Source organism: Antedon bifida, chromosome 7 (assembly GCF_963402885.1).
Source record: "Antedon bifida chromosome 7, ecAntBifi1.1, whole genome shotgun sequence".
In the NCBI taxonomy this organism is placed as follows: domain Eukaryota; kingdom Metazoa; phylum Echinodermata; class Crinoidea; order Comatulida; family Antedonidae; genus Antedon; species Antedon bifida.
In genome coordinates, this window is record NC_136232.1 from 6,250,567 (window position 1) to 6,278,518 (window position 27,952).

General features: G+C 35.5%; 3 protein-coding genes across 3 annotated transcripts in view; 1 reads left to right on the top strand and 2 right to left on the bottom strand.

The window, feature by feature from the left end:
* The window catches only part of LOC144849134 (putative methyltransferase-like protein 24), a 39,492-nt gene that overhangs the window by 6,435 nt on the left and 5,105 nt on the right, over positions 1-27,952 (bottom strand). Inside the window, exons 2-3 of the mRNA XM_078706146.1 lie at positions 9,659-9,892; positions 97-204 (exon numbers count right to left, since the gene is read on the bottom strand). Coding sequence (XP_078562272.1) covers positions 97-204; positions 9,659-9,715 — 165 coding nt within the window. The 5' untranslated portion in view covers positions 9,716-9,892. The remainder of the gene's footprint in view (positions 1-96; positions 205-9,658; positions 9,893-27,952) is intronic.
* On the top strand, positions 17,861-23,473 carry LOC144847930 (PR domain zinc finger protein 13-like). The gene is made up of 3 exons (XM_078704526.1): positions 17,861-18,348; positions 19,813-20,065; positions 22,138-23,473. The coding sequence occupies exons 1-3, from the start codon at positions 18,103-18,105 to the stop codon at positions 23,400-23,402; spliced, it is 1,764 nt and encodes a 587-aa protein (XP_078560652.1). The 5' UTR covers positions 17,861-18,102; the 3' UTR covers positions 23,403-23,473.
* Positions 23,881-27,292, bottom strand: LOC144847746 (radial spoke head protein 3 homolog B-like). The gene is made up of 7 exons (XM_078704254.1): positions 27,034-27,292; positions 26,668-26,746; positions 25,969-26,256; positions 25,627-25,830; positions 24,949-25,198; positions 24,553-24,686; positions 23,881-24,268 (listed from the first exon to the last, which is right to left on the bottom strand). The coding sequence occupies exons 1-7, from the start codon at positions 27,156-27,158 to the stop codon at positions 24,152-24,154; spliced, it is 1,197 nt and encodes a 398-aa protein (XP_078560380.1). The 5' UTR covers positions 27,159-27,292; the 3' UTR covers positions 23,881-24,151.

Sequence of the window (27,952 nt, forward strand, 5' to 3'; positions counted from 1 at the left end):
TAAAGGAATGTTGTATTGCATTGTATTTTAAAAAAACGAAAATGAGTATTACGACAAAAAGAAATTGTTGAAATGAACTTGAAGAATTCATCTTACTTGTGGATTTGAAATATATTCAACAAATCGTTGAGCCTCTGCTTGGAATGTGTGGTTTTCTGACGCCCATCTCTGCATGTGTAACATCGCCTTCGGTGCATTTTCCGTCTGTGAACATACAGGTTGACAATACTAAATTAAGTCATAATTAGACGCATAATAAAAAATACCATGGGCGTCCTCAACATTACCGTGAACCAGGGTTACGTGACATATGGCTTTTTATATATTCAATTGCTGTGTTGTAAGTGATAACACACATTCATCACACCCGATTCTCATATCGCGTCATGTGTACCGACAATACACAGCCACGCAGTTTCTTGTAAAGCTCTGTCTACACTGACAAAAAAGTGTGATGTGCACAAATATGGTAGTAATATGCCCAAATATGCTAGTGATATGACATCATCATGTTCATATATCGGCACATCACGTTTTTTGTCACATAATGTTTGATAGTGTTACAGAGCTTTAGACATGACGGTGACACATGCCCGGACACATCAACAACAATGCCAAGTAAAAACAATACACCTGCTAGAATAAGGCTTATTTTAAAAACATTTCAAGCCTTGCAAGTAAAAAAAAGGAAACATTATTCCAACTTTTAATCGATATTCTGCGACATCTACTTTAATCATAAGTCACATATGTACATACTAGACAGACATGAACAGATCAATTATTTAAACCTAGTATAAATCAATTAAAATAAAGTGAAAGTTGTCAATAACGATTTTTGACAGTAATGATCTGACTGCTTCTATCTCCGTGACAGCTGTATCGATCTTGTATAAGGTAACTGAGTATTATGATACGGTAAATAGCAATTTAGCCTCTATAATTAAAGAATGTAGTGACTGTAATTACATTTAATGGCCCCTAGTGCATGGATTACAAGCGTGACGCGCACAACCCAATAATGTGCGGGTTTTTTTTCAGACTCAGAATAGCACAAGACGATTTTCGACAACTCGATTGTTGCACGTTTCGTTGTGTTGGCGTATGAATTTACCATGATTATTTTCGTAATTACTGTAATAAATGGTTCAGTTTTCAGTACCTTATTTGGTGTGTGATATTTGTCTCAAACAATAAATTCTAACTGTAAATAGGAAAACACATATACTGACGAATACCCGTGTCTTCATCAGTATAGAAACATGATGATGAAGAGATTATGTACGGTACTGTAATATTAGAAATATGAGTAGTAAGTAGGCATATCTTGAAATATTCGATACAGACGAGATCATAAAGCCTGAGGAAGGTTTCATAATGAATATTCACAATGTCATAACCCAATTCATAAACTTCCTTTTTAATAATTCTTTTGTAAAATTTGTTCTCTAAATACGGTACATTTTTATTTTGAATATTGAATATTATTGTGTTTTATATTCTGTATACTATAGGTCACTCTAGGTATGACATTATACAGTAGTAGACTGTTAATGCGCTAGAGAGCCAAACGAATAAAAAACGCATGACGTTCGGTCTCTGTTTCACGCTGTGACGTCATGCTTCCAGTCAATCGCGTGCTGAGCGGGCAATTTGGGCACACAGTGTTCGTAAGTTTTCTCATGGCCTGTGCTATTGAAAAATCACACTTTCAGGTAATAGAAAATGCTACACAAGATGGCAAAGAGCTATTACACATAGCCTTATATTAAAAATATAAGTTATTATATTGAGTCAGGCGGCGCGCCATATTATGAACAACATTTTAATCAACTGCTTACGAATTAGTGGTCTACCCTCATGTTACCTACTGCTTGACAGCAATGCCAACCTGACAACTAGGCCTATTGTGGGCTGATTATCTCACTATTTTTCACTACTATCATCATCATTATCTTTTACAAATAAATTAAATATAACCGTGACTAATTGCTGCATAAACATGTGTGTTTTGACTAGGTAATTGAAAATATAGCTATATCAGTGGGTTGTTGGACATTATACTGGACGCACATCTGCTTAACACATGTTAAATTATTTCGGCACCTTCATACCCCAGGCTACCATTATTCTTAATAGCTTTCATGACAAATACTCCCCCAAAGGTTATTAACAAGTACCCTTTTAATTAACCCTATCCCCGCGGTAAAAGCTTTAAAAGTAAAACACATTAATTTTAGTTTTCGAACGTACAGTATCGTGTTGTTGTAGGCCTAATCGTTGAGTTTGTTATTTTGATGGAATAGATTTTAGTATTAGTAGCGGTGCATATTCAACTTATTATAGATATTAATATATTAACAGGCTTAAAATGGTTTCGTGTATGCATTAATATTATATAACCAATAGGCCTACAGGAAATGTGGGCAGACAGGCAGGTTAAAGTAGGGAAGTGGTAAACCACTCTTGAAATTTACACCTGTTTAGCATATGGGTTTCTAAAAAAAACAAAACAAAAAAAATCCCAAAACACACACAAAAAAAAACGGTATGAGGGCCACTACACGACAACCTATACAAAGTATTTTTTTCTCCCCATGGAGAACAAAAAAAAGAAATCGAGAAGCTTGAAACTGGAAAATCGATGAGGACAGGGTCGGTACAGGATAATACATAAATAAATACAATGTTACGGCATGTAGCAGAATAACAAAGAGCAATTATTACATCATCATCCACGATTTTAAATAATATGGTTCACACACTGTAAGCCCATTCCATTAAATGTAAAAAGACCGGTGTTATTATGAAATTGAACGCATTAGACCTAAATGTTTGGCACCTCCAAATGAGATTTTATCAAATGTGAGAAAAATAAATTAGCGACGAAATGGGCTAGAACTAACTTGAAAGAAAAGCAGAAAAAAATCATTTCAACCCTATATCACAAGGACAATGAACTGTAGTTTCAATATTCCGAATCACATTCCATTTGCACCAACTGGCGACAATTGCCACGGTCACGTGCGTACGCTGTGCCAAGGTTAAGGAAAAGTTGTAATTGAGAGGCATTCTATTTTCTTTCGGATATTGTCGGCATGTTATTCTTAGCGTATGCCTCGGGGCGTTCCATACCGAATATAATAGTAAGCATAGTGACCGCTTATTATAGCACGTTATGGGTGTTACATTGTTGCTAATTTCTACCAAAGGCCCTAAAATGAATAAGCTTTTATAACAATGGTTATTATACGCGCGAATTATTAAATAGATTATTGTTAAGACAATCGTGTTATTAGTATGGTAATCAACGACAATACGATAAACGAGTAGGCCTAGACACTATACCCAACGTTGATTTTATTTTGGTGTGAGAGAGCTTAAGTTTCCACTTTGATTTTTTTTTTCAGCACTTATCTACTACTAAGGCTACACAACGTTGCTATTATTATCCTCTTTGATTTTTTCCAGCACTAAGGCTAGAATTTGAATAACCAAATACCCTCAAATCGTAATAATGAATACGATAATGAAAATTGGACAGACATTATTTTATTCATCATAGCAAACTGCTGATTTTTGCTTTTGGCATATTGAACCAATGAACTCAGGTGACAAACACAAAATCGTTTATCTATATCGAATATTACTTCCTTTAACAATTAACAGTTTCCTAAATCACATAACGTCCAGACAAGTAGTCAATAAATAAAGAGAAAGCCAATGTTAACATGTCTTTAAACATTAATAAGGGTGGATCTAGGATTTGTCGAAAAGGAGGATACTTAGAACACTGTGTAAACACGTCAGATTACGCCACGGGAAACACTACGTGTTAAAGCGAACGCGACGCATTGACGCACAATATGCTGTATTGTGCGTACACAAGTGGGAACCGACGACGCAACAGTGCTGCAACATCGCAGGTTTTGATTTCACGTAGGCGGGGGCAAACACAATTACCGGAAAGGCATTTTCTTACGTTGCGTAGGTTGCGTCGCTAGTGGGAACCACGCTGAAGGAAGCAAGAGTATTATTCGTATGAGCCTCTGCCCCCTCCTAAAGCCTGGTTCCCACTAGGACGCAACGCAAGCGAGTTGACCAATGACAAGTGACAGTTCAAATAACGTATCGCTTGTGATTGGTCAAATCCCTTACGTTGCGTCGCTGTGTTGCGTCTCTAGTGGGAACCAAGCTTTAGATTCTATGTGTGAGTCGTATGTTCGTTTGAACTCGTTGGACTTTGGTAACGTGGCAAGGTAAGACGAATATCATAAGAAGGATCTGCTATTGAGACGAGACTTGCAAAACTTAACATTAGTCAACTTTAATAAAAACATTCTCCACCTAACGGACACAAACTCTATTGCACGCTCTAACCATACGGTACCGTACTCTTCATACCGATACAGTGGGCTAATACAAATCCTAACGTAACAACGAAAAACAGGAAATTCGGAGTTGTCACATAATATTAAAATAAGAAATGAATAAAATGTAGCTTAATTTAAAAGTGCATGGTAAGCACAGCAAACGTCATGGCTAAATTTAAGTACATGTCTATGGTGTCAGGAATGAAAGTGATAGATGCGGATCCTCCCATCAGGGGGCAGCTTCTAATTGTGCGGTATGAATTCAACTTTGTGCGATGAACTACAGTTGACACGCCTTGGTGTTTGTAATTACACGAAAAGGAATGATGATCAGGCTGTACTTGTGTGAATGATAATATGCCAGACATTTTGTTATGAATATATTGAGTTACAGTTTTGGAATTAACTCAGCTAGCGTAACTGATCCCCTGATCCTTTGTGATAAAAAATTCAAAATTACAATGGAGATTGTTAGGAGATTGACTAAAACATCGTCTACAAATTGCAGTTGCAAACGTATATTTGATTTAAGTTATCACCTTGATATTTATTAAAATCTTAATATTGTTTAAAATTCATATAACCGTAATCACCACGACATAATTCGTAGTCATAGGCAACGAGTGCAGCACATACAATTTGTATTCTTTTTTTTTTATTTCGGAAATATTTCATCATATCAAAAACTCTACTAAGAAAAAATCGTATCACTTAAAAAACTCTAATGAGCTTGTGAATGTATAACACAATCGGTACGGTACTTAATTCTCCACCTATAATATTGTACATTTTGGAGTCAAGAAGCATATTTACCAACACCTGAAGGAAACCAGAATAGTACAACTATTCAACATTCGTTGCATAAAACTATAAATATTATCTCAATTTACAAAGAATAATAATAAAATAGAAAATAAATACAGTAGAACCTCTCCGTTGGGACAGCCTGGAACAAACGAGAGGCAGTACTCTAGTCATGGTGCACCCCTAAGGGGACCCTTTGTTGCGTCCATGTGAATAGATAGAGTGAGAGAGATGAGGTGCCAGTGCACTTTCGACTGAATTGTACTGTAAGGTACTGAAATCAACAATGATCGATGTATTCGGCCTCCTAAAACACAAACGGTATAATTAAATAACCTAATTAAGTTTTAAAGCAGGAAAGTATAATAACTCTGCTTTAAGTATGAGAACTACTATAATATGGATATTGTATATTGGTGTTAAAACGCTTAGCACAGGTCTGTCGTCATGAAAGTTAAAGACATTCTTCCCCAAAAAAGCATCCATGCGATTTTCTATGACGATAAATCAATTTAACCGTTGATGGATTTTGAGGTCGACCTTCGTATTAATAGGATATGAATTATGGTAATACACTATACAGGTAATAACCTGTAACTGACAAGACAGGTCCAAAACGGTTATGATAATAAAGACCCGTATTCATAGTAAATCACCAATCATCCGTTAACACAATACGATTAATCGACACTATTTCACAATAATAAGGATAACAAAACTCTGCGAAAGGAAATTTGTCAAATTACCATTTAACAGAATATAACTATACCAGGGAGCAACTCCCTGACTATACAGGACCACAACGTAATCAAATCCAAATTTGCAAAAAGAATTTCATAAATAATATACCTAACAAAACGTGGTATTGAAATTTAAGTTTGCAAAATGCATTTATTTATAAATAATAAACCGTGCATAGCGTGGTATTGAAATCAAATTCAAGTTTGCAATATGTATTTCATAAATAATATACCGAAGAAAACGTGGTATTGAAATCTACATTTGCAAAATGCATGTTTGATAAAATAAACCGTGCATAACGTGGTATTGAAATCAAATTTAAGTTTGCAAAATGTATTTTTATAAATAATATATCGAACATAATGTGGTAATTCAAATTCAAATTCGCAAAATTCATGTTTTCACAAATAATTAATACCGTTATTCAATAATCGTGACCTATCTCTTGAAATCGTTTGCGGATCTTTAATAGAGGTAGGCCTACACTGAGGTAGGCCTTTCAATTTTCATATACCGGTTAGGCTACTTGCTTGAAAATGGTATGCTATTCTTTCTCTATCTATTATCAAATCGGTTCCGGTTCGCAAACACAGTCTTCTTGTTGTAAGTGTGTTGAAGTCAATAGGAAACTAAAGCCGCAATTGTTGCAACTGATCTTTCTGGTCTTTGACTATTAAATGCCTTTATCACCTGGTAAACTATAGTTGTATGATTGTTCATTTTGATGTATAAGTCCTTTCATTCAAATTAATGAACAATCATCGTATACTTTACAACACTTAACGGCTTTAGTTGTTCCATACATACATTAACAACACATACTTATTAACTCAATTCACTAACCCCAGGTAACAAACATACAATCTGGCCTCATAACATTTGGTACTGGTGGTGTGTAGGCCTACTTGCTTGGTGTGCTCAAGTCGTGTAATGCACACCCATGCACCTAGTCTAGGCTTTAGACGGGAGTTTTGACTTTATATTAATAAAAAGATAAATATTTTGGCATATATGGCGTTTCATACATACTTGTGTGTGTAAGTTCGTAAACTTTTTCAGAGAAAAAATCGAAAAGCCGACTCAGTGGTGGACTAATATAAAAGACAATAACTACAAACTTAGGGCAAGTCTACCATGCACCAATATATACGGTACTTTTCATGGTTTTTCTACGACCCCATTAGAGTCTATTACGTCCCACACGTATCTCTTTCTACACCTGCTGTTCCGACGGGCACCTGTACACGTCACTCTCCATTTAAATAAAAAAAACAACATTTACGAACAGAAGATACATTTGAGGTCAGTCAGGTCAGCCTTCCCAAACATCAGCTTCAATAAATATATTTACGCAGCATGGATATTATAACATTTTGTTTCTGTAGAAAGTATAAATAGACAATCCTTATAAGTGTGTTATAGTAATTGTGTCTCAAAAAATATATCGACAATTAGGATCGTATACTGGTTAAAGCATTGATAAAAATAAGAAATGCATGCTTTGATGGAAATAACTCGAGGCCGCAATAACCTCGTCTGAACAGCCATACAATATGACCGATGTACTATATATAATTCTGTAATGGAATAAAATATGTTTTAACGACAAGTCTACCTTTAGAATTGGTAAGTTTGACAATACATTCTGCCAACACAATTAAGTCATGTAGACATGTCTCAATAGATACGTAAACAAACCTGAATTGGTATTATTTACTTAAATTTAATTTATTTACACAAAGTCAGATATGCCAAACAGTGATGCAGTAATATTAATAAACATTACATTGAAATTAATATAGCGGACAAAATATATGAATCATAGCTGCTAATCACGTATATGCACTCTGTTGGTTCGCTAACCCTGGTTAATCTAACTTAAACTAATTAATCCAAGAGTTAACGGCAAAAATAGAGCCTCAATAAATTGTTAACGTTTAAAATAAATCTGTAAAGATCATCGCGTTCTTTATCAAATACGGATACTGTAAAATAATTTGTGTTGTTTTTAATACACGTGGCTTTGATGGTTTTCAAACTTCATTTTATGATTATAAAATCATCATGTAAGCCTATAACCTCTCCGTTGCGACACCCTTATTCAGGGGACACTTGTCTGGTAAAAGGAATAAGGGGAAATATACGGGTATGTCCAAACACTGTATGTTGTGATGTCCCCGTAATAGATGGTGTAATGTATATTATTACTTGGGGTGTTCCCGTAGAAGTTGTATTATTATGTAATGTACTAGTGTTAGGTTTGTAGATATTCTACAATTCATCTGTTTTGTATGCAAAAAGTGCTTCGAGACACAGCCATGGGCAGAATATTGTACTGCTAAAGGATAGGAACATGTATAATTTAATTTAATAGCCAGATCTACACATACACCCATATGACAGCAGACAGGGATTTCACAACGTCTTAAAAATTAGATCATTAATTAATGTGTTTCCGTATGTAGCGGACGTGCCGTTTCTGTAAGTTACAGATACTCTGTACAACAACAACATAACACCGACTATGTTTTTTAGTGCAGAACATAGGCCTACGGTAACATGTATATTGTATAGGCCTACTGCACGTTTTTTTTATGAATAACAAATTATATACGATAAACACTGTCTATCTATCTAAGTAAGTTTTTATGTGGCGCCTTACAAAGAACAGAGCGCCTAACAATACTAGGTCTAACATTATTAATTAAAAAGAAAAGTTTTAAGTTGACGTTTAAATAGAGGTGCCTTGCATAACAACACATGGTAACACTATACTGCAGAACATACCAATAATGTTTTAACTTTTTTTTCAAAACTTGTATATCGGTATATGTATGACAAGTCCTCTGCAGTGTTCATGTTTTTTAAAAATCAGTATAAACAAGATTTAATATAATTATGAAAATATGATATTTTGTGCACGTAAATACAGATATTAAAGGGAAACTTTCAGGACTTAAAAAAGTGTCCCCTTTTATTAGTGTAAAACATTTCCCCTGTTCGTTTCACATGAAAGTGACCCCTGAATAGAGATGTCCTGAAGGAGCTGCTGCTGTTCGATTTTCTGCAAGACGTTTATATATCTGTTATGCGCGGTTGGGACAATTCAATTTGAAATTGCGCAAGCATTTTCTTGCGCAAATTAAAATTGAGCATAAAGCTCTGTCTACACTATCAAACTACTTTGACAAAAAAAGTGTGATGTGCCCAAATACGGTAGTGATATTCCCAAATATGGTAGTGATATGACACCATCATGTCCATATGGGCACATCACATTTCTTTGTCATATAAAGTTTGATAGTGTAGACAGTCATATTTATCAAACGGAGCAACAGGTTGTTTAATAGAGATATCATGGTTCAGGCGTTGATTCCTGACCTTTGTAGGTCATTAATGCACATTAATACCTCATCATTACCGGTATTGTACATATCCATAACAACCGGTAGTTATCGACCGTGAACAACCGTACTTTGGGTACCGCCTTTTACAAAATATCAATCAAACATGACGGTCAAAATGTCAACACTATCTTATATGGAAATTATTACCATATTGTTATTACAAGATAAAAAATGAATTTAACCATTATTTGTTATCTATGTATTGTTAACTGTACAATACATAACTTCGATGTACGGCGCTTTTGATAATGTAATGGTTTCATTCTAAGAGGGCTATATCAAATTTGTAATGTATACATGTCTGAATAGGCCTAAATATGACAATGAACTCACTTTTAACTGCTGCCTCCCAAGTCGAGCGTAAACAGGTTTCATCATTTTCGTAAGCATAATAACATTGTTTTTGTTTGTTTTCCACTCTTCGTCATCCTCAACATCAATATACAATATATCCCTAGCCGGGTCTTTAACGTGCTCCTCTTTTGTTCGTATATCAATATTGATGTACGGTCGTTGAGAATAAGTCCATGGTTGCTTTAATTTCTCCACAGAGCCAAGAAACTGGAGCTGAATAATTCCAAAGATAGACAAGATGAAGACACTTATAAGACGAATCAGTTTGGGTAACTTCAAAGAAGTGGAACCCAGATGTAACAGAGACATTGCCAGCGGACGTACGCGATTAAGGATTCAATTTCTAAACACAAGAGTAGGCTACATTGCACCGCGTTTGAATGAATCATGCGACTGGCCGACGTGGTCACTCATGTATGTCTGGAGTGGACACTGCAGGACCTCAAGTGAGGAGTGAAATATCCAATCGAAATATTCCGTGTCCAACGAGGTGACAAAACGTCATCATAAATCTCCAAGTTTAACACTTACAATGTAATTATACTTTATCACAAATGCGATCACAAGTAGGTGTCAGGAGCTGCTCATATGTTACAATACTTCCTATACATAATTCCCCATGCGAACTCTTCATATGAATGATATACTATAATACCATCATTATCGCATGTTTGCCCAAAGACTGGTAATGTAAATACTTGTGTAAAGTAATATCAAAGCATATACAAGTAGTGCACAGCAATATGCCTACGTCATAATACAACACAGACAGCTGACGTCACCTGCAGTTATTCCGTCCGCTGGCTCCCCGTCAAAACGTCCATGACATTTTCACCAACGACACCGCGCGTCGATTACAGCGTTCAACACGACGTCAACGATCTACGCGTCTACCTCTATACTGAGTTTTTTTTAGTACAGACTCACCAGTGTACATAGCATTACTGGATCGTTGTCAGTTCGGATGTCTTTAATTTACGCTTCATTTAGTAACACAGTAACTGACAACAGTTATGGGTTGTGGGTCACAGATGGCGCTAACCATAAAACAAATATTTTGACTAGTAATGATTCACTGCTTCGCCGAATTCCTCTAGCTGTGGGTTACACACGTATGAACGAGTGTCGTACTTAAATTGTATGTTTTATTTTGACTTCACCCAAATTGAATAGGCCTACTACTGCACTGTCATTTGTTAATAATAATAACTTTATTGAACAGACGCTTTTAGAACAGCGGCACACGTTTTATGACGGTGCGTTCATAAGTTTAAAGAAAAAAAAGGAAATGAATTATACAATAGTGAAAAAGTACAACACTTAACTTTTGATGGAGTATTTATAAATAAATGTCGTAAAGTTATGTTGATATAAATAGAATTCAGCATAGTTTTAAAAGTACTATAATCCAGTATCAATCATTGGTTTCTCATAAAGGCTTATTTATACGTCTTATTATGTATCCTGTCTCTAACAAAAGTAATAATTTATAAATCTTTAACATATTATACCTTTTTGAAAACAGAACCAGACAGCACAGGGAGCCCAGTTGCAACACAACCTTGCTCTAAACGCACCCATATAAATCAAATGCAAATTGTCTGTAAACGCACGGCTAATACACTTTTAAGAACAAAGCTTGTTGATTTGTGAAAATGTATAGGTCTGTAGAGGTTCATTCACATTTAGGGGTCAAGTGAGAAAACTTGACCTCATCGCACTATGTCGGTTGGTTGGTCGGTCGGTGGGTAAACACTAACTTAAAACTAACTGCAGCCATGTATATGTATATGGCCATGTTATATATAGAGAAAGGAGGTCTTTTTTTGTTTTTTGTTTTTATGGAGGTGGAAGGGGGGTGGGGGTTGTGTGATCGCAGTTCCTTACATACATTAGACACACAGTAGTATCATCCGGATTAACTTTATGATTACCGATATACTTTCAGAAAATCATTTTAATGGAGGAGAAGGAGTAGAGTAAGCATGGCCCTAAACTTTACTTTTTAATAATAACTTTATAGTCAATTTGTCAGGGATTGTAGATTCCTCCACGAATAATGTTACCGTTCGTAAAATATTTTTATTGGAGAAAATTCCATCTAAATTTAACGAATTATGGAGTACCAACAAACTAAGGTGTGAATCTATAGTGACATTCGAGTCTGAAAAAGTTTTACAAGCTGTAAACATTAAAGAGGGCGCTGTTTAGAATTTTAACTAATTCCTAATCATTCACTGTATTTTTATTGATCTCAATGGTTTTCTCTCAAAATGTTGCTAATGCGCCCTCTCTTTTGAACATGTTACAATAATCTCAATTCATTTGAGGAATAGGTGTGTTTTGTACATGCATGTTTATTTTACTAATTGATAAACTGCTACGTCCTGGGTAATAATTTAAATTAATAAATATAAATCAATTGACGAATTTACGAAAACAAATTTATATTCACACAGGAAACAAGAACATTGCGACTATACTATACGTTGCGTAAATAGATTTTCGCATACTTGGTTCCCCACTGCGACGCAACGTAACGCAACCGACGCAACGTAAGAAAATGCCCTTTCAATGATTGTGTTTTCCCCCGCCTGCGTAAAATCAAACCTGCGATGTTTGCAGCACCGTTGCGTCGTTGGTTCCCACTTATGATTACGTAATACAGCACTTTGCGTCAATACGTCGTTATGTTGCGTTACGTTACGTCGCTAGTGGGAACCACGCTTAAAGGCCAATTTACAGACGACCGGTAACGGTAAAAGTTAAACGGAAGATCGGTAAATGTAAACGGAAAACATCAATATAGAATCTATGTAATTTCTGAACATTTACACACAACGGGGAGAAGACGGGCGGTGAGCGGAAACCCGCTCAGGGCCCGTCTATACAGATTTTACGTGAGACAAGCACGCGGTTTTCCGCGTACCGTTACCACTCGTCTGTGTAAATTGACCTTAATACTGTACTCATGAAGGGACCCCATTTAATAAACACACTGGCACTGCTTCTACAGTAGGTCTAGTAGAGAATTAATAAACACGGTACAGATCATTTAAGTACCAAGTGTACCTGTATCAATAGTGGGCTAGTAAAATAGTTTATGGGCTAGTAAAATCTACAGGGGCTAGTATGAAAAAGATAAATCGAGCCCTGCAAGTAACTGAAGTACTTTCTGAACTTAATATAAAATTTAATAGCCTATGATCAATTCAAATTGCCGTATACTGCGTAAAAAAAACTGTGTGTTTTAAAATATTATTACCGATAAAGAACGTTCACACTGAACTCGGATTTCGGTTCAGTGGTTGCATAAAAGAAATCCTGGAAATGTGTGTTAAGAACAAAATCGTTCATACGCTGTTTCCGAAACGTACGTGTGTGAACCAGTGCTCGAAAAAAGCATAACCGGCGTTTAGTTTTTTCCGGACAACGGAGACGCATTTTTTTCCTACCACGTTAAGGCAGAAATCATGTATAAATACCACCGGTCCGAATCCTGACACAGTCGTTAAATTAAACTCGGGCAGCCTGTTTTTTTACACAGTTTATTTCATATTGGTGGCTGTTTATGCACGAATGGTTGATAATCATTCATCAAAAATGGTATTATTTGTATTATTCATCAGTTAATGAAGATGAAATAAACAAACATGGGTAAACTACTAACAGATTGCGTCAAACTCCCAATGGCATCATTTAAACAAACCGTGCAAACAATACTGATAGCTAAAGTGACTGTGTTAAAGTAAAGCGGCCTCACTAACCGACGATCTTCAGTGTGTTATCCCCAGCTGGGTAGATTCCCATACGTTAAACGATGTAATTGTGTAGCACTGATTACTTAAAATGTCTGGTCTGCAATTGTTTAGCAATTCTAGGCCTATCGCTCGGTTTCAATTGCATCTATTCATTTGTCATGGCTAACTGTGTTAATTTCAACACACATTTTAACATGCATTCTGTCACCGGTTTAGGATGGGACGATTAAAAAAAACCAATTTAACGACTTGCCTGTGCTGTTTTGTCACGTTCGTCATAATTCATCCGGTCATTAAATTTAATACAAATAATATATAGGACTGTATAGTTTCCTTTACATGTTCATTTTCTATGTTATTTTACTTTGGATGGCATCATAGTAACCACTAAAAATAATGTAAATCGTAAACTCCAAACCTGTCCTATCTGAAACTTACGACGCGTTCGTTCACTCTCAAAACCCAAACTAAAGCTCTGTCTATACTATCAAACTAGTTTGACAAAAAAGTGTGATGTCCCCAAATATGGTAGTGATATAACCAAGTATAGTAGTGATATGACATCATCATATCCATATATGGGCACGTCACATTTTTTGTCACATAAAGTTTGATAGTGTAGAGAGAGCTTAACGCGCAATCAGTTCATCGTACGTATGTGTGATCCCTGATAGTGTTAAGGCCAATTTACACAGACGAGCGGTACGATAATAATAAAAATATAGAATCTATGTTATTCCTTATGACCATTTACACAAAACGCGGAGAGGACGGGCGGTTACTGCTCAGGATAGATCCAGATTTTACGTGGGACAAGCTACGCGGTTTCCGCTTACCGTTGCCATTCGTCTGTGTAAATTGGCCTTTAGACGACAAAATATAAAATGTACCTTAACTTAATTGTTGATATTAATACAAACGAAATAGGAGTTCGAAAAAATATGCCTAGATATAGAAAATGTTCACTTATATCATTGTCTTTCTTAACTTCAAACACTGAATGAGACTAAAGCATTGTTCAACCCATTGTTATATTTTCAATTCAAGTTTTGACACCTATATTCATTCATTCCATTAATTTCAAAGCGACGTGCAAAATAATAATCTATATAAATCCAATGCAACACTTTCATTATATTTTCATATTATTCCAGTCCCAAAGGGCATTCGCATTTGAACCCCTGAATAATGCTAGACAGAAGGCCCACTTTGTGGTAAGTGATGTGATAATTCAACGGATAAAATCGACTAAATCTAAAATTAAATAAATTTAGAAAGTTTAAATGCAGGACAAACACACCATCCACTTGTGTGACAATTAACTCTTTCTTATAGACATACAAACGAAACATGGTAAATATAGATTATGTCCTATACGATGTATTGTTATCGATGACGCGTGTAACCGCGCCGATTCGGGTGCAACTGCCAAAACTGGCAGTCGATTGACGTGTATTCATGCGACATATGAGCGGCACAAGTCGCCTATTGTTCACCGTACTCTCTTCACTGATTCTTGCTAATTCACTTGTCTGTTTATAGAAATTGCGTTATTATCTAACTTGCATCATTGCTAAGTCTTTAAGACGATTTAGTACTTGGTATATGTTATATCAACACGCATGCGACTGTCTTTGTTGTTGCCTCGTGTATTCGTTTTTAACATGTGTTTTCTTTGTATAAAATTCCCACACATTCTTGAAAAATGTATGTTACTGCCCTCAATGACGAAAACGATTCGGAGGAAGGAAGGCCTAACTTTTATAATGTTATACCCATACCAGTGAATTATATTGGTGATGGTTTGATAGACATAGGCCTACAATATTATTAACAAATGTCAACTTTAAGATGTATTGTCCCCCAAAAACATGAACAATTAAGATTAATTTAATCAGATTAAATAAGGTTATTTTAATCACTTCTGTAGAAAAAAAAAACGTAAAAAATAATGTCATAAATGTTTAAATTCAACGAAAACCCCATTGGCTGGCGGCCAATTTGATTATTTTTGCTTTAAATTAGTTTTTTGAGTAAAATATGTGACATTAAAATGGCATATTCAATATGTATGCTATATATACTTTTCCGATTAAAACAAAATTATTTGAGCTTTTTCTCAACATCTGATTTAATTTTAATTTTTTTCATAATTTGGTTAAAAACGAATCACTGTGATACTAATTTTTCTGAGAATATATTTGAAATTTTATTACAAAATTTTGTTTAGTGTATACAATCCATCTATAAATGTTAAATTAATATTTAAAGAGTGTAAATACTGCAGTAGTAAAATAGGAATTGTATAAAAAGTACAAACAGAACAATTTAATGTTGTGACGTATTAAGTTGGCAGTAGGCCTATGAGAACCCAAATCGTCCGGATTAAAAACACGAATGTCATGATGGGATCAGGGTAAAATATTACACTCTTCCCTGGTGCGATTAATGTTTCTACATTATACTTAACTCAGTCTCGCATTGTGACCAATTAACTCATTAATATAGCAGCCTAAATTAAGATAATTAGCGTGTTGATATCTAATCAGAAAATGCGTCTGTCACCCACTTGTTAACAATGAGTAGAATCTAATTATGTAAGCGCAACATAAAATATACACGGACAAAACACCGAGTCAATACGCAAAATACTACAAGTAAACAAACAGAACGCAGTAAGTAAACACGAACAACTGTTAGGCCCTAATCATACACACCTAAGCCTGGGGTTTTGTTGTCTGTGTGTGGAAAACGGTGATAGCAGTGGTGTTTCAATCGACCAATGGTAATCGGAGTTGGCTGGTTTGATTCAATGTTTAAACAGGCGCAGGATTTATAAATGAAATTTGTATTGATTTTGCGTCATTACCAGCTGGCAAACCCGGGAAAACAAGGTGATATGCCGGGTAGTTATCAACAGGTTTGCCGGTCTTCGTTTCATGCAATGCGCTGTTATTTGTTTTTATTACTTTATTTCACACTAGTCGTTCGATATTTGCGACCTCGGTAAACGTTACCGATTTATCGAATGCCGTTTTGAAGTTATTTTGAAAATAATACTTTTTAAATGAACCGTAAGCTTAGTTACAAGTTTCGCACTGGTTGCTGAATTGTTTATTTTTAATACACTGAACGATTTATTTAGCACAGGTTTAGGATAAAATGTTCGTGTTGCGATCGTGTTGACGAAACACTGAAATCGATACTGGGAGGGAAAATATAATTCTAATAGGCCTTCGATTATCTAGTCGTGCAAATGCAAGATTCGAACAATATTAGGTTGATAATATTAACAGTAATTAGAAAATACTGTCGTTTTATTGAATAAAAATAATCTCCGATCACAATTATAATATTATAACCAATGAATTAAATCCTCCATGATATAACACATAGTGCACACACCACAGTGCCATTCTAAATATTTGTTGACATGGAGCTGCTGTGATGTAAGAAACAGGATCCTTATTGATAACACAATTATACACCTACTATTAAAAAATGTGCCATCTGTGAATACTGTTTCATAACATTGGAAGAAGGGGACAGAAAAAATATTAAATCTAAACTTACATGGAATAACAATTTCTATAGCCTTCAACATTAAACAACATGAAAGAAAATCGATAAGTACTAGTTCATATACTGGTTAATGCAAATACATAGCAAGTCAAATCAATACAAAATGTGGCTACTATGCAAATGCACTGTATATATCACCACAGTGGGTTGAATGGGATCATTAGCGGGGGGGGGGGGGGGGGGGGGGTTGTGTGGAATAAGACGATTTACATACATTTAAAAGAACAAGCTCAGCTTCCTAAGCACAAATCTACAGATTTCGAGTGGTGTTGTGGCTTTGTGGTTATGATGCCCGGCTACCAATCCAAGGGTCCTAGGTTCAAATCCTGTCATTGTCAGCATTTTTGCTAATGATTATTTACAACTCCACTCCCAAATACTTGTAATAAAACTTTGTTTATGTAGAGTATCGTATGTATATGTTTGTCATGGGAACAGGATTGCCACCTTTAAGAAGGATAGTGAATTAATTCGCTTATGGTTATCCTTGCCAATTTTCCAAAATAAAAAGGGTGAGGGGGCATCGGGACCCAATAAACAGCAGTGTCCCGTAAATGGCGTTCTCTGAAATATGGATTGACTGTAGTAAAATATATATTGTTTTGTTGCCCCCTCGTTCGTTCACTGGAAAGTGTCCTTAATTTGGGGTGTCCCCTTAATTGGAGTGACCCAAAGGAGGACTTTAAATGTCAAGGTGAATCCAAAATCACCGAAAAGGGGAAAAAGAAAGAGATAGGATAGATAAGATAAACGTTGGAGGTTAATATACCCATGTAAGTTAAACAGAATTGTGTACATGCGCAGAAACCCGGACGAGATTCATGTACGTAGGCCAGACGGATGTCATTATGCTCTTTGTAATGTAATAATGTGCGCACATACGTGCAACTTTACAAGTCATTGACATAATAGCAAACTTCATTCAACAAGTTATGGACTTAAACCAAACCCCTTTAGAAATAAAAGCGATAAATGACATTGGACTACTTGTCATGATTTTCTTTCACAAACAGCTGTTTATAACTTAGTTTTTTCCCACCCGCTTTCTGGTTACAAGTAGAAAAGACGAGCGGACCCACTATGCCGATCATTCACCAAGGTGTTCTTACCCTGACAACAAGTCAAGAAAAAAAAATGCTTGGTGGAAATGTTCACGTCTTGCGGGGTCTGAGGGGTGATGCTGCCGGCCTAGGTAGAGATGGTGACGACACTGGCGTCTTATGTGCTTCTGAGATTCCTGGTGATTTTTTGTTAGGCTCGTTGCAGGGCGAACTGCGTATTGGTGATTGCATGAAGGATGAACGTACTAGTCCCTATATGTTACAGGTATGATGTACATTTATATTCATTAATTTTCCATGTTTAAAAAATAGGTTTCGTTGTTGTGACGTCATTTAGCAATTTTACGTGAGTCAATTCATCGATAACGTTGTCTTAACTTAATCTCGTACTTCGAAAACGGCAGATAACTTTTTTCAAATTAAGATGTAGTACAGACGCGATATCTTACGACTTAAAAAAATGGAAACTACAAAAAAAATACACCAAATGTAATGTTTTTAAATAAAAGCATTAACTTAACAAAATCAAATTCGTTGGATTTGAAAAATGGTGACAGTCACAGTGTTTGCCCCAATACAAAAATGTTCCATATTGTTTATCAAGTATACACTTTATTTTTAAAATATGAATTTTGAGGTTTTTGTAACCAAACAAAACAACCAATATTTTTAATTATAATTTTAAAAAGGAGACCTGTAAATAGGCCTGAATGTAAAACCATGGACCTATAAATTAGTAATATTAGTTTATAAAACATCTGAAATGAAATTCACGACAAGCCCCAGTCAGTATAGCTTCGTGATCTTCGATTACACAATTTAGGTCCCCATATGAGCTTTTGCTGGCAATTAGGGGTTTTGAAATATAAGAGGGTGTTCCCATCTAGCACCCTTTGGATAATGAATACAAACTTCAGAGACGAACTTATAAGGATCACTCGGTGCTGGTAAACTCTCAAGTGGTGTACAAACGTATAGCTTCAGCAGGTACTTTTATTTTACATAAAGATAAAAAACAACAAAAGCAGTCAAAATAAGCGCTTGTAATCCAGCATTGTAGCCCGCTTAAAATTAAGTTGTGAAGAGCTTTAGCTGTTGGTGTTATGCTTAACTTATTTGAGATTTAGTTACGATCACAATAACAAGGCTGACTATAACGGTCAATCAACACCGTGAGAACATTCGCCAAGTCAATTGTAAATTAGGATTAATAAATGAATTCTTCTACATTGATAATACCATCTATTTGCTAATTCTTAACCTTACGTCATTCATTAACTAAATCCATTAATATTTACTGTCAACAACCTGATTTTTTATTTTGGTGAGCATTAAATTCCCATCGTACTATACTTACGTCCTTCTCGCTAAAAGTTTAACGTTAATTTAAATCGTGTTGTTATTTTCTTTTACGAGCCTTTCGTTTTCAACATTGTCCAGAAACTATTTGAAATAAAAATAATAAATAATACTCAAATATTACTAAATAATTAATTAATTTTTAATGTGAAATGTAAGTCTTATTTTCTGGTCGACCAAATGAATTTGTTTTGAATTTTACGATTTTGTCTCCATCTGTAATAGCCTAAAACAAATAAAGCTGGTACGCGGTATATTTTGCCAAGCAATAACGGGTGGGAGGGAGAAGTTCCTTACGACATTTCCGATCCCGGAAGAGCGTATCTTTGATATGTTATCGTACAAATCAAAAATTTTATTTTGTTTGCAGATTAAATGTGTAGGGGGTAAAATAGTCGCAAGCGATGGAACACAAGGAAGCGGCGAGCGGTGGATGCGGTTTATCAGTGCCGCGCGGAACGACGATGAACAGAACACGGAGGCATCTACCAACTCAAACGGACAAGTTATACTCCGGACAACACGACGCATACTCATCGGCGAAGAGCTACTTGTTTGGTACTCAGACAAGCTGCAACGTATAATGAACATTCTACCAGTGTTACCATCACGTGACCACACAGGTAAGTTGATTTTAATAAACAAAACTAATATACATGATTAATGAAACATGCATTGGTCCCTCCTGTTACCGCGCGGCCCTGTTTCAATGCAAATAATTTCGAATTATATTTATTTTATTTTTTAGGCCTAATTAAAAAAAAAATGTACAAAAATTAAATCGTTCGTCAATCAAAATCATTTCGAATTATATTTATAGTTTTAAACAAATACAACTTGGTAGCTTTTTAATTCAAAATCATTAATTCTTGAAAAATTCTTTATATATTACGACTAATGATGATGTTTAAATATAGATTTTAAAAACAAATCATCTGTTTTTGGAAACGTATACGATTATTATTTCACAATCGGAAACGTTACAAATTATTTCTGATGAGAGCATAACAATCTAGTAAACAAATCGGGCAAATATATAATAAATAATTAATGAAGGTAGCAGAGAGCACCGTAATGGAATGTCTACTGTTATAATCCGTAAAGATAAAAGCTATCGCTGGGCAGATCGAAATCGCAACAACAGGTGTCGTGGCAAAGTAGGCGGATTTTTGTCCAAAACAGTGTGTGTCCCCTCCCTATTTCACATATGAAAAGAATTGATATCGATCCGGGCTTATCAACGTTTATCATTATGGAATACCTGTTGTTTGTCGCATTCCAAACATACTCGATAGGATAATCGGAAACTATGGATAGATAGTTTGCTATTGTTTCGCTCGAGTTGGGACCTCTTCATTGATTATCCAGATTATCGCTGGTATTAAAGCGATTTTATAGGATAACCAAGTTTCACATGATACATGGTGTGCTGAGACGCGGACCACCTCTTTCTCTATACATAATCAGTTAAATGAAATTGTCAAATGTAAGCAGTATATAAAACCGTAACATTGGGAAACTACGAAACTCAAAGCGGCAAAATAAGGTATGAACAATATTAATAGATACAGACTTTTAAATTTAATTCGATTTTTTGCTGTCATTCTAATTCTCGCATTTAGGCCTAAATGTCGAACAAAAACAAAAGGTTATCAGAGTAGTATTTGATGCATTTTTTCTAATTTTATACTTTCAACGGTAACGGTAATACAAATATAGAATCTATGTTATTCCGTTTGACCATTTACACACAACGCGGAGCGGACGGGCGGTTTCCGCTTAGGGTAGACACAGATTCTACGTGGGACAATACGCGGTTCTCCGCTTACCGTTACCGCTCGTCTGTGTAAATTGGCCATTACGATATACATAGTTTTCCTTGAAAGTAGTATAGTCGCAATAAGATATTGTCTATATCGTTAAGCTACACGCGCGCGGATGTCGAGAATTCATTACACTATCAAAAATGTTGAATGACACCAAAAGTTAGTTAATTCTCATATCTACTGATTTATCAATAACTTATAGTTAATTGAAGTCTGAGAATGACACATTGTTACTGTACTGTACTGTACTGTACTCCTTTTCTTTAAAAAAATATTTATCGAACTGCTTTTGTCTCCATTTTGGCACGGTGTACTTGGTTCTTTGACCAAACAATCCCAAGGGCCATAAACTCAAGCAAAGCAACCGTAAATATCCCAAATATTTGGGGGGCTTTTGCTCATCGATACTTGGAATCGATTACTACGTCCTAAATTGTTTCAGTGGTATGTCATTCCATTAATATCCGCAAAAAATGTGAGAAAAGCTTGTCGTATTGCATTACAAGTTATTCGATTTAATTGATTTGAAACCATCGGAAAATTGCACAAAGTTGTTGAACTTAACAGTCATAGTGGGAAACTATGTACGCACAACAGTGTACGCGCTAAAATGCTGGGTGCTTGGACGTGGATGGACTTTACTTTTTGCTGGACGTCTTTGCAGCTTGACCATTGGTCAAACAATACGGTTCGTGAATGAGAAGTACGTAAAATGGGAAGGTCCTACTGTCCGCAACATTGTTGTAATGTCAGTACACATCAGTAGTAACTCTATACTATATATTATGATTGTCATATCTCTACACCGCTCACAATGGTTCCCAGTTTAGTATACGTCTAATAACTGTTCATTATTTTATATCTTTTAGGTCAGTTACGCTACATTTGTCAGTTTTGTTCCAAGTCATTCCGTCATCCAAATACGCTTAAAGCGCACATACGATTTAACTGTGGCAGTGACTCTTTGAAAGCAACCACCATGCGTCTCTCTTCATGTCAGCCTGTCTCCTGTTCCAAGAACTCTTATGACTTAGGCTTGCCATTTGGATGGTCAACCAAATCAAGCCACTATTTGAATCCTATGTTTGATATTTCTTTGCTGAGGTCTCTGGCGCATCATACAATGACACAAAATGAATCATCATCGCGTGGCTTTCGCGCGTTCCAACCTGTAAGAAAATGTGAGGAAAGCCACCGAAGATCGAAAGTAAAAACAAACAAAGCAAAAGATCATATCGATAAAATATCTGGAAAACAATTCTCGCCGCTGGAATTAGAAACGAACACTTCTCCTATAGTTCCTTCGGGATTCGATGTTCCATCTCGGCTACATTCTCGATTATTTAACCCATCGTTCAATTTATCGCCTGCATCTCTCGGCGCAGTTCCATTTCATCATCTTAACGCTCCACCTCCATGCGTTTTGTACGGTTGTGCCTGCTGCACTCATAATCATATCGATATCCCACCGGCAGTTGAGTCACATCATAGGCATCCACTTGATTTTTCATTTCGAGGAGGAAGTGATCATCGACCAATGCCACCTAGGGCTGGTGTTATCCGACATTGGCCGTTTCATACCCTACCCCCATATCCGACAGACAATTGTTCAAGCCCAAGTAATTCAAAACTCACAGAACACCAAAAGCCTCCTCAAGAACCACAACTGTTTCTGCAGAATACGTCCCAAGCCTCAAAAAGTAAAAGAGGACATTTGTGTATTTATTGTGGAAAGTTTTACTCTCGAAAATATGGACTTAAGATCCATCTACGAACACATACAGGTTACAAGCCGTTGAAGTGTAAAGTCTGCCTGCGTCCGTTTGGAGATCCAAGCAACCTCAACAAACACATCCGTCTGCACGCGGAAGGAGAAACACCGTACAGATGCGAGTTCTGTGGTAAGGTGCTGGTGCGTAGACGTGATTTAGAACGGCATATTAAGTCTCGTCATCCGACGAAAGCGGACACGTCATCACAGAATAAAGATGATGATGAACTTATTAATGTTGATGATATTAGCTCGTCGAGTTTAATGTGCGAGAGCGATTCTGAAGACGAACCGATGATATCAAAAGAATCACCCGAGTCAAACACATCCAATGAATCTTGCGAAACTACAGTGACGTCATAACGGTTGATAATGTCAAAAGAACTTGTACTGTATAACGAACTTTGTATAAATTAATATTATCTTCTTAAACAGGCAGGCAACATGATGCAATGTTTTTGAGGTTGGCAGTTTAATAAAACCAACATTGTAAATTTTATAGGCAAATAAAAACACATAACAGAAAATGTTTTGTTATTTTGTATTGTTCTAAAGCTCTGTCAAACTAGTTGTGATGTGCCCAAAAATGGAAGCGATACGACTTCATCGTGTCCATATGTGCATATCAATTTATTTTTTGTCAAATAAAGTTTGATAGAGTAGACAGAGCTTAAAAATCGAGCTATTGATTTTTCCACAAACTAAATGTAGGTGACCTAATAGTGTATTAGGATAACTAACCTAATCAATCCTAATACATAATCAGAAATTTCTCTCTGGTTTAAAAAAAAAACTTGTTTTTAATGCGATACTCAAAACAAAATCAATTAAAGGCAGAACATCAAGTTGACAACAAAACGTTTTATTTTTTACATTTTACATTCAGAGATGATTTTAATACACAAACTATAATTTATATTTATACAATTACATTTTATATAAACTGTATTCACAAAAATAATCCAAATACGTTCTATATTATTTATACATACACATTTTCATTAAATTGTTTGCCAAATCAGTTTCCTTTAATGGCACCTAAAATGTTAAATGTAAGAGGTATTATTATTTTAAACAGATGGAAGGAGGTCTATTTATTTGAAATTGATTATTTATTCGTCATCATCTGGTTCACCTCCCCCTTCTTCTCCTTCCCCTTCAACTGGTCCTCCTGTGTCTGCTACTGCTTCTGGTTGACTCTCTGCAGCTGGCTCAGCCTGATCAACTCCCTAATATAAAAGACAAATGTTACAACTAGAATTATTAATTCATTAAAAAATGCTACCTGGCCTTCGATATATGGCAGTGGGTTTGTTTAATTGTTTCATCCACAATATAAAACAAATTTAATTTTCTAATTCGAGTTCCTGATCAAAACTATGAGCCTCGGTGTCTCCATAGCTAGGCTTACTATTTCGTTCTCTCAGCCCATATTTTTTTCCTACTAGTTTTAACATTCCAAAAATATTTTCACTTCTTTTATTTGGATTTTTTTAAATGAGTGTGAACATACCTCAACTGCATCTGAATTTAATTGTTGATCTAGCAATTCTTGTGCTGCCTGTGCTATTCTCTCTGCATCTCTTTGAGATTCTTCAAGTTTAAAGTATGCTGCTGCCCTCGCTTTTACAACATCTCTTATAATTGCTATGAAAAAGATAAACATTTAATTAGAGAATTATATCTTGGTTGGTAGTATACCACTGGGCATATCAAGAGTGTAAAAAAAAACCAAATAAAAATGTGTCTACACTATCAAACTAGTGTGATGTGCCCAAATATGGTAGAGATATGCCCAAGTATGGTAGTGATATGACATCATCATGTCCATATATGGGCACATCACATTTTTTTTTGTCACATAAAGTTTGATAGTGTAGACAGAGCTTTATAAAGCAAGTACACTTACCATCTATCATGGTACGTCCTAAAATAGATTTATCAATCTGCTTCTCAACTTGCTCCATAATCCATGGCATAAATCCGTTCTCAACATCCCTCTCAACTGGATCATAGAAAAAGCCATTGTCACTAAGTGTACCAAATACAGACGGCACCAAATCGGCAAGGTAACTTTGTGCAAACGCTCTTGCAGCAATCTTGTCTGCGGTTTCACGCTCTTTCTTAAGAACTTCTCGTTGTTGCTTCATTCTCCTCTCCTAATAAATAAAAAACAAAATATTATAAATGATTTTTGCATTAATTTAATGTCTGTCTTTCATTAGTCAGTTGGCAGAGGGCAACATTTAACAGAGTAATTAATTCATTTAATTAAAAAAAAACTTTGAAAATGGTTATATCCATTGTTAGAAGCGTTTATGTTTGACAAAAAAAAGTGTGATTTGCCCAAATATGGTAGTGATATGCTTATATATGGTGGTAATATGATAAGCAACCAAGTCATGCCCATCTTGAATATGATGTACAGGGAAGGATCAAGGAGGCTGTTGCCTTTGGGGCACTCACCCTTTTGAAGCTACTGTAAAATGAAATTATTTGAAAAATCTTGGATCCTCCCTTGAAATATAATGGGAATAAAATGTTTCATCATCAACAACATTTAGTAAACAAAAAGATGTAGACTTACTTTCTCTTCTCTGTGTCGTCTCTCTTGCTCCTCAAGACGCTGTGTTTCTACGACCTCTGCATTACGAAGCTCCTCAAACGCTCTCTGTTGAGCTCTGAGGTTAGCAAGTTCTTCCTCTTCCATAACTTCTAGTAAAGCCTGCTCAACAGTCTTTCCAACTAGCACCTCCAAGATTGGTTTAACTTCTAAATCAAAGTCAAACAACTAGAAAAGAATAATAAAAATAATTTATACAAGTTTATTATTATTCATCAGAAATTGTTTAATAAACAAATAAAAATTTGTCATAAGCAATATCAAATAAAGTTACAGTAAGATAAGTATTTCATATTTTAAACTTACATCTCCATCGTATATTTGTGTAGCAATATCTCTTCCCGTCTTGGCAGGTATGAAAAGTGGGGTAGGAGGTCGATCGAGGAAGGCGTCAGTTTGGCAGTCAACGTCTGCCTCCTCAACACGGTCACTCAATTCTTCGAGATATAGCTCTGTCTGAACGTCAATATGTTTGCGGCCTTCTATTGGTTCTGGAGATCGTGTTTTTAACTGATCTCTTGCTCGTTTCCGCGCCACATTTCTCCTCCTAATTTCCTGTTGTCGTTGAATTTCAATTGGATCAGGTTGTGCTGTCTAAAATAAGAATAGGACATCAATACAAAAACAAAACAACAAAAAAATCCTAATTCAATATGAATTTATCTACTCATTAAGCTGTCTACACTATCAAATTTTATGAGACAAAAAAATGTGATGTCCCCATATATGTACATGATGATGTCACATCATTCAATACCATATCTGGGCACATCACACATTTTTGGTAAAACTAGTTTGATAGTGTAAACAGAGCGTACACCTGAATGGATTCTTTATATTGAAAGGTACACATTTAAACTAGATGGTTTTGGACAAGTTGGTTAAGAGTTTATGTCGTATTCTTTAGGTGTTTTTTTTGTGGTATTTCTGTATATAAAATATGATTTCATCAGTTTAAGATGAATATGACTAATAACTGAATGGTGTAATATTATAGTGTCTTACTGCTGGCAATGTATGTTGGGCATATGTGTTTCCTCTGACAATTCTTCTGTCGTACATAATATTTCCGTACAATCCATCTCTATAAAATAAGAAAACAAACATAAAAATATTATACCATTATAGACAGCTGAGCATTATTAATATTATTTATAATTTAATAAGGCTAGCCTAGCCTAGGCCTACTCTACAGTAATCGGTAGTGTTCTAGCCCTGCCTACCTTAACTTAGACTACAGCTTCTCTACATCTATGCTACGGCCAAAACTTTCTATCTAAACTAATCATCATAAGCCTAGGCCTAGATGGAAGTTAGGCCTAGGCCTAGACTAAATGGCAATCCGACTAAATTACAATCCTTCTTACTTACCCAATGTTTTGATCTGCAGCAGCCGCTGCTGCAGGTTCTCTGTATTTTTTCCGCTGTTGCGGTACCGATCGTGGTTGACTGGCAAACGTGTACGTTCCACTTTTCTGAGGTAATACCGTCGTCATTTTACCTCTTATTTATTAATGTTAATAAATAGACTTTATCTAAAATATATTCAGTCGATGTCAGACAACTAATGTATACAAAAACGTTTATATTGTACAAAAGAATCTACAACTCACGTCCTCCATCTACGAAGAAAAATGGCCGAATGAACCGAATTACTTTGTTGTTGATACGGTAAACAAATAATTTATTTGAAAAATTTAAATTAATATACATTCAATTTGCGTTACATTTATTCAATTAAAAAACATTTATATTATATTATTTAAATTGTCATCATCTAGGATGGCGTTTACTTGAAATTTAAAATTGATATTAAAAACAGTAAAGTAGTTCCTGTGGATGAATTCATAATAACAGTAATTAAGCATAAATAATTCGGTATCCATGGATACAATTCGCGGTTTAGAGGGGGCGCTACACATTATCTATACTGTCCTCTAGCGGTTGGTGGTCTTCAGCTTTTCTCCGATCCTGTCCACACGTGACACACATATATAATTTATTCGGAAAACGTTTTTTGAACAGCGGCACACATAATAATGGTGCATCCTTAAAACAATTAAACATACAATATAAAAATATATGAGTATAAAAATAAAGGTAGACTAGTCATAATAAAAGTGCCGTATTGTCATTTACAAAAAGAAAATTATAGATTCAGTGATTTAATCAGGGCAGGTATGTTGTTCATTCATTGCGCAAAAACTCATGATTAATCATAAATCATAGTACACAATAAAGTTAGAACTTCCCCTTTCGTTTTTATTTCGCAGACACTGGTTAGTTTATT